The 12,557-nt window shown below is 36.5% G+C and overlaps 1 protein-coding gene across 1 annotated transcript; it reads right to left on the reverse strand.

Moving 5' to 3' along the window:
• Positions 1–1,849: 1,849 nt before the first annotated feature.
• On the reverse strand, positions 1,850–11,129 carry LOC141285320 (uncharacterized). Its single transcript, XM_073818344.1, has 20 exons — positions 11,093–11,129; positions 10,083–10,484; positions 9,332–9,619; positions 8,941–9,231; positions 8,188–8,568; positions 7,573–7,860; positions 7,203–7,496; positions 5,280–5,621; positions 4,885–5,178; positions 4,657–4,759; positions 4,237–4,284; positions 4,106–4,132; positions 3,960–4,027; positions 3,347–3,377; positions 3,228–3,254; positions 3,091–3,135; positions 2,920–2,988; positions 2,367–2,477; positions 2,046–2,262; positions 1,850–1,993 (listed from the first exon to the last, which is right to left on the reverse strand). The coding sequence occupies exons 1-20, from the start codon at positions 11,127–11,129 to the stop codon at positions 1,850–1,852; spliced, it is 3,507 nt and encodes a 1,168-aa protein (XP_073674445.1).
• Between the last annotated feature and the right edge of the window lie 1,428 nt (positions 11,130–12,557).

Consider the following 12,557-nt stretch of genomic DNA (forward strand, 5'->3'; position numbering starts at 1 on the left):
TTTGTATATTGCAGAGCATTAGAAAACATGCAGCCTAACACATTTAGTGTATGCATAGATCTATACAGCATGTTAAAATTGTAAACAAATGCTCCTTATTTCTAAAGTACATATCTATACCTACCTCTGACCTGCTAATCAGCGTGTAATGTCCTCGAAAGTCCGGAAAGGGAGCGATGTTGGTATTTGATATTGGTAACAAAGTGAGCTGCGTAGGCTACTTCCCGGTCTATATGCCTGCCAGCCCGTCCGATCAACGTGAGAACGTCATATATAATTTCGCATAGTTCTAATATGTTAGTATACATAGGCTTAAGCACTATATTTTCCACTTTTGGAAGATGTTTTTTATCTAAATCTGTCCGAGCTATTTTGTCAAAGTAAATCGAAAAAATAATGGAATGTATTTAATGTATAAATAAAAGGAGCATAGGATCCGTCGCGCCAGCAACGTTGACTTAAGTCTGCCGGGACAATATCCAGCAATCCTACAGACATTTCCGTTAACCCTAAAAGACAACCCAATGAAGTGCAATATACAGGTAAAGCACCTCTAACAATTAAGTACGGGAAAATCCTTCTTTCGTTTTTTTTATTATTTTGAAGGATTGTAGCACAAGCGTCATTTTCAAGAAAGCATAAAAAAATGTTGTTTTAATTCTACAAAATAATGTGAAAAATATAAAAGCATGTTATAGTCAATACAAATACAGACTCCAAAAAAAGACTTAAATTGAAACACTTCTTGAAGCACAATGCAAAAATGGTTTGTCTTTTATAAAACATAGTTGAACAGGCGGAATGAGAAAATGATGCAATCTGGACTCAAACCACATTATCCATCTGTCAGAGTACCTGATGGCGTGACAGTTTCATCAGACGTTTCCATATATGTTGGTAAAATCCACATCAGAATCATAACCCTTAAAGGAAAATTTAAAGAGATACAGAAGTAAGTCATAATTTAGCTTTTCATAGATTTGAAGCATAACTGAGCATGTTTTTTTCAATGCTGTAAAATGCAAATGTAGAGATAAATGTACTCACACGGTAGGATTTTGCCTCACTGAGGTGCATGAGGAAAAATAAGAACGTATAAATCACTTTTGCATTTGCATAGACCACTGTATGATTTTATTTAAATCATATGTCATTCAGCAAAACAGAACAAATGTAGTGCTTCTGAATTACAAATCTACAACTTGTTTTTCTATTATAACAATGTCTCGGTTACGTATGTAACCTTCGTTCCCTGAAGGAGGGAATGGTGACGTCTTGTCGGTGACCGACAAATTGGGATATCGCTTAGAGAGACCAATCCACTTCGATTGTATACTAAACAAGCCAATGCACATTGGCATGCGATGATTGCATCCAGCCAGGGCTCGCAACAAGAATACCAGTCACTGTATACCATAGCACTACCCACTTCAGTGAGACTGGAACACTGGGAACGTGCAGAAGCTCGGAGCGCTCACACATATGACATATTTTTCAGGAAAATATAAAAGATTGGAGGTGATTGTAACCCTCTTGAAAATGGCCAGACTGCCGGGGAAACACAGGCTCTGAGGCTCTACCGTTGAATTTACATCCACATGAAGTGGGATCCACTTAGGTCTCTCATATGGACCCCAGCCTTCTACTGGTTCTCATGGATTCATTGAGAGAGGGACTTGCACCAGACACCCTGCTACGTCTGGCTGCTGAGGGGACGGAGAAGCTCAACAGGGTCTACTGTATGGACACTCTGGAGCGGTTTTAGCAAGCTGAACCGAGCCGGGGCCACTCAGTTTTTCTACCCATTTAAGGTGACAACACAGGAGGATGCCAACTCTACACGAAGGTTTTAGATCCTAGCGAACATGTTAGGGGTCATCCAGCCTGCAGCTCTACAGAGTTGTCGCAAGGCACCACGAGCAAGCACTGCTAACTGCCCGATGGACGGCAGTGTGCTCAGGTCATTCTCCCCAGAGAGGTCTGCCCTCCGATGCTGCGATCAACACCCAATCATCAGGGGGTGCCCCAAAGGATACGAGTGGTACCTCATGGGGAAGTCCAGCCATTTCCTTAGGCAGCTCCACTGGCTGCAAAGTGGCAGTGGAATGAGAAACCCTAGTTGTTGGGGAGTTCCTCATTGTCAGACCAGTCAGTTCTCTGCCAGAGATAGGGTCCCCCTGTAGTTTGCCAGGGGAAACAGTAGATCTGGGCAGAGGAACTGGCACCTCGCCCCTTGCAGAAAGTGGAGACTGGTCTGCAACTCTACAACGGTCATCCCTCCAAGCAATGAGAGCCTGACTTATCCAGAAAAGCTGCCTAAGCATGCTTAATGCCCAGACACGTGAGGCAGCTATTGTGACCATCACCTAACACAACGTCGTCTAAAGATGAAATGTTGAGTTGGTACAGACGCAACGTCACCTATAAAGAGGTGTGCCACCTGTGAATGCTCTTCAGTGCACAGGGGAGATCGCTGCCTGCAACACAAACAGGGGGTGCAGCCTGATGTGTGCAACCCACTCGACACGGGAAAACGTCCACTGCTGAAGCGACGTACCACTAACACCAAGAGCTCCAGGAGCACGCTGAACTCGTTTTAGTTTCTTCTTCTGAGGTGGAGAGCATAACAGTGTTGAACTGCTCAGCTACGAAGCGAAAAGCTGACAATGTGCTGCACCTGCTGCTTAATTATACTCGTGCTGTGATCAGCGGCAGCTGGATGAAATCATTGCATGCCAATGTGCATTGGCACATTTAGTTTACACTCAAAGTGGATTGGTCACCAAAGTGACCGACAAATGGGGAACCAAGGTCAGGAATCTTTGTAGTGGCAATCAATAGTGTTATTTTGCTGTGTAACATGAGTATAATGAATTTAGACTTAAGGGAGTAAAATATGTAGTCCAACCACTACTGTACCTCTTTGGTGATGGCACATGAGGTTTGGAGAAAGGCATGTTTCCTGACACCATACATTTGTTGTTTGCACTGTGAAGAGAAGGTTCATCACTAATTCAGGAGCCCTTGGCAAGGCAAGGCAAGTCAACTTATAATAATCTAATTATTATTATTAAAGAATGATGTACTGACTTGTATTCTGCTCTCAGATTTGCGTTAGTTCTGGGTGATTGGTGTCTACAAAAAAAAAGGGAACAAAATTAGAGGATTTTTAAATTTATTATTAATGAAATACAACACAAAAATAACACAAAAAGAATACTGCTTACCTAGAAAATCGGCTCCAGATGCTTCGTCTGTTAACAGACGTAACGTTTTAATAGCTGTGTAATGTTTAAAAAGTATGATTCATTTTTTAACAATATTCATAATTATACTTTTAACCTGCCTTTGTTCAGGCTTTGGTGGTCTTTCAGGAGAATTTCCAATGTTCCTGTAGATAGCACTAGTTAGTGGACTGGAAACAAAGACCAACTAATATGCAAAGACAATTATATGAAAACATACCTAGAAAATCGGCTCCAGATGCTCCGTCTGTTAAGAGATGTAACATTTAATTAATCATGTAACATTTCTGTAATGTTTGTGTAGTAATCCAAATAGTGCACATGAAGAAAAAGGTTCGCAATGCATTTTAATAAACACAGGAAACAAAGCTACACACTACAAAAATATCATAGATGAGACTGAACAATGACCTGAAGAAACTCAGGGCTTAAGTACATTGGTTGGACAATTAATAGGAACTGAAACAGAAACCGCAGCACACAGCCACAGCCACAGAGAAAACCAGACACATTGACAAAGGAACAGAACTATAAATACATTTGACAGTTTAAATAGTAATAATACATTTTAGAACAATATTTGTAATATTATATTTTTAACCTGCCTTTGTCCAGCCTTCGGTGGTCTTTCGGGAGCATTTCCAGTGTACCTGTAGATAACACTAGTTAGTGGATTGGAAACAAAGACCAACAGTTATTTATTCATTTTTTTAGCTTGCCTGGCATCACTCCTGTTTCCTATGTTTGTCCAACCTGCTCTTCCTTCAGGCATACTAAAACGACTGGTGGAGAAGTTTTAAATTTAGTCTCAAGACCAAATAGAAAGATACAAAGATAAGTTTAGTAAAGAAATTTACAACCTTGACAATCTGTTCCAAAATGATCCCCTACATCAGAGAATAGGGTTAAAATTGCCATTAGATATTGAAAGTTTTTAACATGAATTAGCGATTTAACATGAGTGATATCTGAAATAATGCGTCATACATACCTCTGTTCAGATTGTGTATGTGAACCTTGCACATCATGACGAGGCTTTCTACAATCAATAACAAGAATAGAAACCTGAGACATTGTCAATGTTGAGTGACAAAAATAGATACGCTTTACCAAAAATCATTGCTAGTAAATTTAACTGAAAATTGTTTCAAAGTTTCATGATTTTAGGCCAAACTTTCTGGAAACTTCATGTTAAAAAGCCATTTTTAAGATTTCTTGACCAGTAGGTGGCGCTGTGTCCATACTGCTCCAGTACTCTCGAGATGAAGACAACATTAAGAAAATTTAGTTTCAGTACCTAAATATTTCTAAGATACAATCTTACTTTCTGTTTGGCATAAGGTTTGAGATACAGACCCTTAAAAGTTAATACAAAAATTCTGAAGGACGAGAATAAGCTATACAAAGTTACCTGTGCCGTCTCTTGCATATTAAGACTCCAGCAATCACGCAAATGAGGATGAACACAAGTGAGGGAGCTATAGCATAAAGCCCGACAGCCTCCAGTTTAAGCCCTTGGACTCCTGTAATATTATTTTAACAGGATTAATAGTCATATTTTATTTGGTTTCTATTTGAGCAGTCATGTTAAAACACAGACCAGCGTACAAGCTGATCTATTGCGTCAGTCTAAACTTACTTCTAATACTTAGGAAGGCAGTATTTTCTTGTGTTTTACCGCCCCAATATTTGGCAGTGCAGACAATTTCATCTTTCTCTTCATATCCAGTTGGAATAAAAGTCACAGCGGACACTGTTTCCCAGATGCCTCCACCCATGTGATTGTGGCTGACAGTTTCTCGGGCTGTTGGGATGCTCCAGGTGATTTGGGGAGGGTGAGAGGAGCATGTGTGGTTGACTGAGCATTTGACGGTGACGCGTGTCCCGGGCTCGATGTCTTCAGGGAGGGATGACATCACAGGTTTGCCGGGTGCTTTTAAACACAAAGACAAAGACATTCAATTAGTTCTGGGATGAAGTACATTTTCAAAAGTATGTGAAACCTAGTGATTATATGTGGTTATGTTTTCTCACCCCGCATTATAATGAACACACAGCTGTTGTTGAAGCTGTATCTCTCATCTTCTCTTTCTGCTTTAAAACAGAATGGCCCGTTGTCATGAGTTTGCACATTATCTATCTCCACAGTACAGTTCTGCTCATCTGGGTTTCCAAGGAGTCTTGTACGGCCTTTGAAGTTGTCCAAAACATCAACTGGGTCGGTGTGGAACATGTAGCCACCTTTTCTGTCGACCCAAAGAACCCGAAGTCGAGTGAGAAATTCATCTTCCGACTTGAAACTGCATGGTATTACCACACACGATCGAGGCAACGCGGTAATCTTGGGTAACACGTCTGCCACATATTGGAAATAGGCTAAAAGATATATAATGAATCATTATAATTATACAACTTAATATTTCTTTGCCAAAAAGCATATGAGTGCAATAAAACAAATATGAGAGCAGTTACAGAGGGCAAAACATACTTTCATTCAGGATTTGATCCGCTGGTTTTTGATATTCTGTAGGAGAATTGGTATAAAACAATTATGGTTGGTTTTGGCGTTAGTGAAGTGTGGCATTTAAGCCTTAGGCTAGAAACATACGTCATGCTATATGAATGCAGTAACACAAATTCTATTTTGCATAACATGCCATTCACATACTGTAATTGCGTAAATCGTAAGTTTTCAATTACGTGAACAGTTGAGGTTGAAAGTTTACATACACCTTGCAAAATCTGCAAAATGTTAATTATTATACCAAAATAAGAATGATCATACAAAATGCATGCTATTTTTTATTTAGTACTGACCTGAATAAGATATTTCACACAAAATACATTTACATATAGTCCACAAGAGAAAGTAATAACTGAATAAAAAAAATTACCCTGTTCAAAAGATTACGTACGCTTGATTCTTAATACTGTGTTGTAACTTGAATGACCCACAGCTGTTTTTTGTTGTTGTTGTTGTGATAGTTGTTCATGAGTCCTTTGTTTGTCCTGAACAGTTAAACTGCTCAGAAAAATCCTTTAGGTCCCACAAATTATTTGGTTTTTCAGCATTTTTGTTTATTTGAACCCTATCCAACAATAACTGCATGATTTTGAGATCCATCTTTTTACACTGAGGACAACTGAGGGACTCATATACAACTATTACAAAAGGATCACATGCTCACTGATGCTCCAGAAGGAAAAACAATGCATTAAGAACCAGGGGTGTAAACTTTTGAACAGAATGAATATGTACATTTTTCTTATTTTGCCTAAATATTATATATATATATTTTTCATTTAGTATTGCCATTCAGAAGCTACAGAAGGTACTTACATGTTTCCCAGAAGACAAGTTAAGTTAAATTTACCCTGAATTTAGTCCCTCAATTGTCCTTAGTGTAAAACGATGGATCTCAAACTCATACAGTCATTGTTGGAAAGGGTTCAATTACACAGAAATGCTGAAAAAACAAATTTGTGGGACAACTATCACTAAACAAAACAAACAAACAAACTAAAAAACACAGCTGTGGATCATTCAGGTAACAACACAGTATTAAGAATCAAGTGTATGTAAACTTTTGAATGGGGTCATTTTTATAAATTCAACTACTATTTTCTCTTGTGGACTATATGTAAATCTGTTTTATATGAGATATCTTAATCATGTCAATACAAAATAAAAAAAAATAACATGCATTTTGTATGATCCCTCCAATTTTGGTAAAATAATTACCATTTTTCAGATTCTGCAAGGTGTATGTAAACTTTTGACCTCAACTGTACATGTATGAAACATTAACCACAATCAATCTTGAATGATGATTATTGACCAATAAGAGATTTCTTTAGTCATAAGGTTTACAAAAAAGCAAGAATAGATGAAATACCACTATAATAAGTAGACATATCGAGATCAAATTACATACATGATGCTAACAAGTTACTCACCTTGTACACGCAAAACGACATAAGTTTCAATGTTTCCTCCGGAAAATTTTGCAGTGCATCTCAGTCTCTTCCCATTGTCTTCCTTTGCACCCAGAAAGGTTATGTTGGAAAATGAAATCTGAAGCTGATCTGAATGCTTTTTGTTCCACTCTGATACCTGCATGTTCTCATAGTTCCATGTGATGACTGGATTCTCTTTCTGGCAGGAATGGTAGACGGCACAAGTGAAGTTCTTTGCGATGCCCTCTGTGACATCTGCCAGTTCAGGCTCAATCGATATGTTATGATGAACACCTGAAATTAAAATTAAATATAAATTATACTATTATATTTACAGTGAACTTACTGCATAACATATTTCTTTACTCACATTTTGAAGTTTTGACTTCTGTAGCTGTCACTGTTATGTCACCATGATGTGTAACTGTGCACTTAATAGTCGTGCTTTCTGCCTTTACGACACCTGTGCGTGTCAGAGTGATTTTCCACTGGCCGTCTTTGACAGACTCATCCTTTTTTTTGTCAGACCCTTCTATACCGTTCAGAGTAATGGTTGGTTTGCTGTATGGACACGAGTGGAAAGCTGAACATTCTACTGTGATGGTTTCACCTGTTCTTTCACCTCCATAAATGCTGATGCTGGGCTGCTGTGGAGTCACTTTAATTGACATGAAACATTAGAAACACTTATAAAAAATATTCAGACAAATCTTATCTGGGTCATTTTTAAAATTATTTCCACCATGGCACTTGTTTTAATATTTTGATTTATAATGCAAACACGTACATGTAGAAAAATATACTTTTTGGGGGCAAATGGCCCTGTATTTATTTTTAAATGCTATTCAAACAAATAAATTGGTTAGAAAGAACTTAGTTTGGCAGATTTTATTACGTAGTGTTACTAGCCACACAATATTCTACTACATTTAGACAATTATAGATATCGCAGAGGAACATTATTATTGTAAGAACATCTACATACCATCAACAAGAACTGTAGAGGTAGCATCATCAGTTTCATAGTTTTGCCATGCAATATTTTCAGGGTCAATCCTTGTGTATAATTTCTCTCCATTGTGGGACGGTTCCAGGTTTTTAATCAACAGACTGCAATCCCAATCAGATTCTCCATATAAATCAGTTTTTCCGCTGAATTTCTCATCGACTTTGTTTGGGTGCAGTGGATCATAAACTAAAGGTGAACCTTTAGAGTCCCGCTGATACCACACAACCCTACGTGGGTTTTTGGGAGGGTTTGATATATATGTGAAAGAACATGGAATAACCAGACAGGAACCTTTGAGGCCGTGAATGTCTTTCGGCATACTCACTTCCCATCCCAAAGCATCATACAGCAGAATACCTGTGATCCAAAGTTGGAGAATATTTAATGGTAGGTGGAGTGGTAGATTAAGCAAAAAAGTGTTGTTGTTGTTGTTGTTGTTTTCTAATCTATAATAATCTATATTAAACATCACGTTATTTGCTTGTATGCTAACGAATTGCTGTTTTGAAAGTAAAACTACGTTTTGGGTTTTTTTTTAACCACAGCATTAGAGACATTACAACAAGAAACATTTTGAATGGTAAATATTCTTAGAAAGCAAGCCGATATGAGTTTTTAATTTAAATTTTATCAAGTATAAAATTTGCAGAAAAAAAGAAACTAGCCAGGATACCTAAAGAGACAAAGACAGATCACAAACATCAAACATGATGCTAACAAATGACTCACGTTGTACATGTAAAACAACAGAAGTTGCAATGTCTCTTCCAGAGAATTTTGCAGTGCATATCAACTTTTTCCCATTATCTTCTTTTGCAGCCATAAAGTCAATGTCGGAATAGCTGATCCAATGTAAACCAGAACGTGTTTTTTTCTCCATTGTCACCTTCATGTTCTTATAGTTCCATGTGATGGTTGGCTCTTTCTGGCATGAATGGTACACACTACAAGTGAATTTCTTTGCAATGCCCACTGTGACATCTGCCATTTCAGGCCTAATCGTTATTTTTTGATGAACACCTGAAATTGAATTGAAATCTTGTAATAGCTTCCACTGTGACATTTAAAGTGAACTTACAGTTCACAGCATACAAAGCCATTCATATTTGTTTTTACTCACATTTTGCACTATTATCTTTTGTAGCTGTCACTGTTATGCCACCATAATGTGTTACTGAACAATAAATAGTCGAGCGTTCTGCCCTTACGACACCTTTGCGTGTCAGAATGGTTTTCCACAGGCCATTTTTAATAGGCTCATCCATGATTTGGTCAGTTCCTACTATACCGTTCAGAGTAATGGTTGGTTTGCTGTATGGACATGTGTGGAAAGTTGAACATGCTACAGTGATTGTGTCACCCGTCCTTTCACCTCCATAAATACTGATGCTGGGCTGCGGCGGACTTGCTGTAATGGACAGAAACATTATAATTTGTACATAATATGCTTCTTTTAATTAACAATTAGGACACTTAATATAATTTTAATAACAAACTTCACACTCCAAGTTTTCATAAATGTATAAAGGCAGTTCTTCTCAAATTGTGTCACATAAAACATATTTTACAAAGTTTGACAGCCAGAAAGTGTCCAAGACTTTTTGTCTTATATAGCATCATAACTTAAACTTTTCATTTCAATAAATGTTTTAACTGAAAAAATGTGTGTTTTTTATGGTTGAGCATACACTTTTTGACTTTTATTCTTGCCTTTATTTCTAAATGTTTAAACAATGTAGTTTGGAGAAAGTCAGCTTGGAGAAGCATTTGATTATGTCCATTGTTACTGACCACACATTATTTCACTATGGTTGGACAATCACAGATATTACAGTAGAATACAGAATTTTATGCCAATAATAATTACATACCATCGACAAATACTGTAGAGGTGACATCATAAAATGTGTAGGTGCCCCGTCCAACATTTTCAGGGTCAATCCATGTGTATAATTTCTCTCCATGATGGGATTGATCCAGTCCTTTAATCAGCAGACTGCAATCCCAACTTGATTTTCTATATAAAAAAGTTTTCCATCTGAACTTCCCAATGACATCATATGGATACCATGGATCATAAACTGAAGGATAAGGATTATAAACTAAAGGAAAACCTCTAGAGACCCACTGATACCACACAACTCTACGTGGGTTTTGGGGTGGGTCTGATGAGTAGTAGAAAGAACATGGTATAACAAGACAGGAACCTTGGAGGCCATGAATTTCCTTTGGCATACTCACAGACCACGCCAAAGCATCATACAGCAGAACACCTGTGGGACAAAAGTTGGAGAACATTAATGGCCGAGTGGTAAACTTTTTAAATATAGCTCTCTTTTTATTTTTTTATTCAATCACATAAGTAATTTAAAATCTATAATAAATTTGAAAAAAGTCATAGTAGTTAAAAAAAAAAATACAAATATCTCATAAACACATTATTTTAATGTAATATAATGAAATGCTATATTTAGGTAATGCATAAGCTTTTGCTTTGCCTTACACTTTGCATCTTTTCAAGAATGCTTGCATTTTGGCATCATTATACAAAGTTATTCAATTACATGATGTTTTTGCATGTGTTTTTGCTTGGATGGTGGTGGGTTCATTTAAATGAACTTGTTAAGAATAAAAGTTCTACAAATGTATGACCTAAAATTTAGCCACAGACTATTTGGTGTGTAACCATTAGACCCCGTAAAATTACCAAGAAGCAGAAAAACAGAATTCAGAAGACACTAAATAACCTGAACTGAATAGCTGCAGTGGTCAGATAATAAAAAAGAAAAAAAGGGGGAAAAAAAGAGTGATTTTAATGCCGTACACCCTTACCGGATGCACCCAACGTATGAAGAAGATAATCAGAGGACAGATTCAATACCTTGCAAAAGCAAATAAATCATCAGAGGTCTTGTCATGTTCCTGCGTTTGCCCTTTGAAATAAAAAACAACTGTTGTTTTATATGTACAAAAAAAATCTAAATAAAATGAAGAAACTTTTTCAACAACAGTAATGTCACCAAACAACTTTGTCCCACAAACCTAAATCTCTATGTTCTCTTTCTTTCTTTCTTTCTTTCTTTCTTTCTTTCTTTCTTTCTTTCTTTCTTTCTTTCTTTCTTTCTTTCTTTCTTCTTTCTCTCTTTTTTTCTATACTTTTTTAAAATGAAGTTATGAATTTGAAGATCATTTAAAGTCTACTTTCTTTCTTTCTTTCTTTCTTTCTTTCTTTCTTTCTTTAAAATGAAGTTATGAAGTTTTTACCACCAAATCAGTAAAACTAGGGGAAAACATTTATAACTTCTTTGAACCTTAAGTTGTCTGTTTTTATATATATATATATGTGTGACCCTGGACCACAAAACCAGTCTTAAGTCGCTGGGGTATATTTGTAGCAATAGCCAAAAATACATTGCATGGGTCAAAATTTTAGATTTTTCTTTTATGCCAAAAATCATTAAGAAATTAAGTAAAGTTCATGTTCCATGAAGATTTTTAGTAAAATTCCTACTGTAAACATATCAAAATGTAATTTTTGATTTGTAATACGCATTGTTAAGAACCTAATTTGGACAACTTTTAAGGTGATTTTCTCAGTCTTTTTGATTTTTTTGCATCCTCAGATTTCTGATTTCAAATAGATGTATCTCGGCCAAATATTGTCCTATCCTAACAAACCATACATCAATAGAAAGCTTATTTATTGAGCTTTCATATGATGTATAAATCTCAGTTTTGTCAAATTTAACCTTATGACTGGTTTTGTCGTCCAGGGTCACACACACACACACATATATATATATATATATATATATATATATATATATATATATATATATATATATATCTATATCTTAAAGTATCCTAAAATCTTGATCAGATATAATATACCCTCATCTTTTTTTTTTCATTCTTACCTTCTTAATCCAGTTTCAAATCAGTTGGATGAAAAAATCCTACACCATGTACTTCAAAATGCAAACACCTGAGAGCAAAAGATAAAACGCTGTTTGGTTATGCGAGAAAGATTATATAAGAGGAAGTCTGAGCTACCCCCACCCACCCTACTCTTAATAAAGCATAGAGGAGTAAAAGACACGAAAGGATGCAGAATTTTCTTCCAAATAAGTCTGTTTTACTTTTTCAGTGTCTAGCCCATCCCACTGCCACTTTACCCTACACGTTGAATCATCTCGTTTTGAAAAAATATAAAAAGAATAATTATGTGCTAGATAAAGCATGACAAACCCTATGGGGGAAAAAAAGAAGAAAAAAAAGCAGCTTCTTAGAATTGCAAGCTGTTTCCTAAAAGCATCATCTACAGGTGGTCTACAGTAACTACTAAA

Source organism: Garra rufa, chromosome 14, assembly GCF_049309525.1.
Source record: "Garra rufa chromosome 14, GarRuf1.0, whole genome shotgun sequence".
In the NCBI taxonomy this organism is placed as follows: Eukaryota; Metazoa; Chordata; class Actinopteri; order Cypriniformes; family Cyprinidae; genus Garra; species Garra rufa.

Coding starts and splice junctions, on each gene's coding strand:
- LOC141285320 (XM_073818344.1), bottom strand. CDS start 11,129: ATGACAAGACCTCTGATGATTTATTTGCTTTTGCAAG. Junction 4,133..4,236: donor CATACACAATCTGAACAGAG/GTATGTATGACG, acceptor TCTCTGATGTAG/GGGATCATTTTGGAACAGAT. Junction 3,255..3,346: donor CCACCAAAGCCTGAACAAAG/GCAGGTTAAAAG, acceptor GTCTGTTAACAG/ACGAAGCATCTGGAGCCGAT.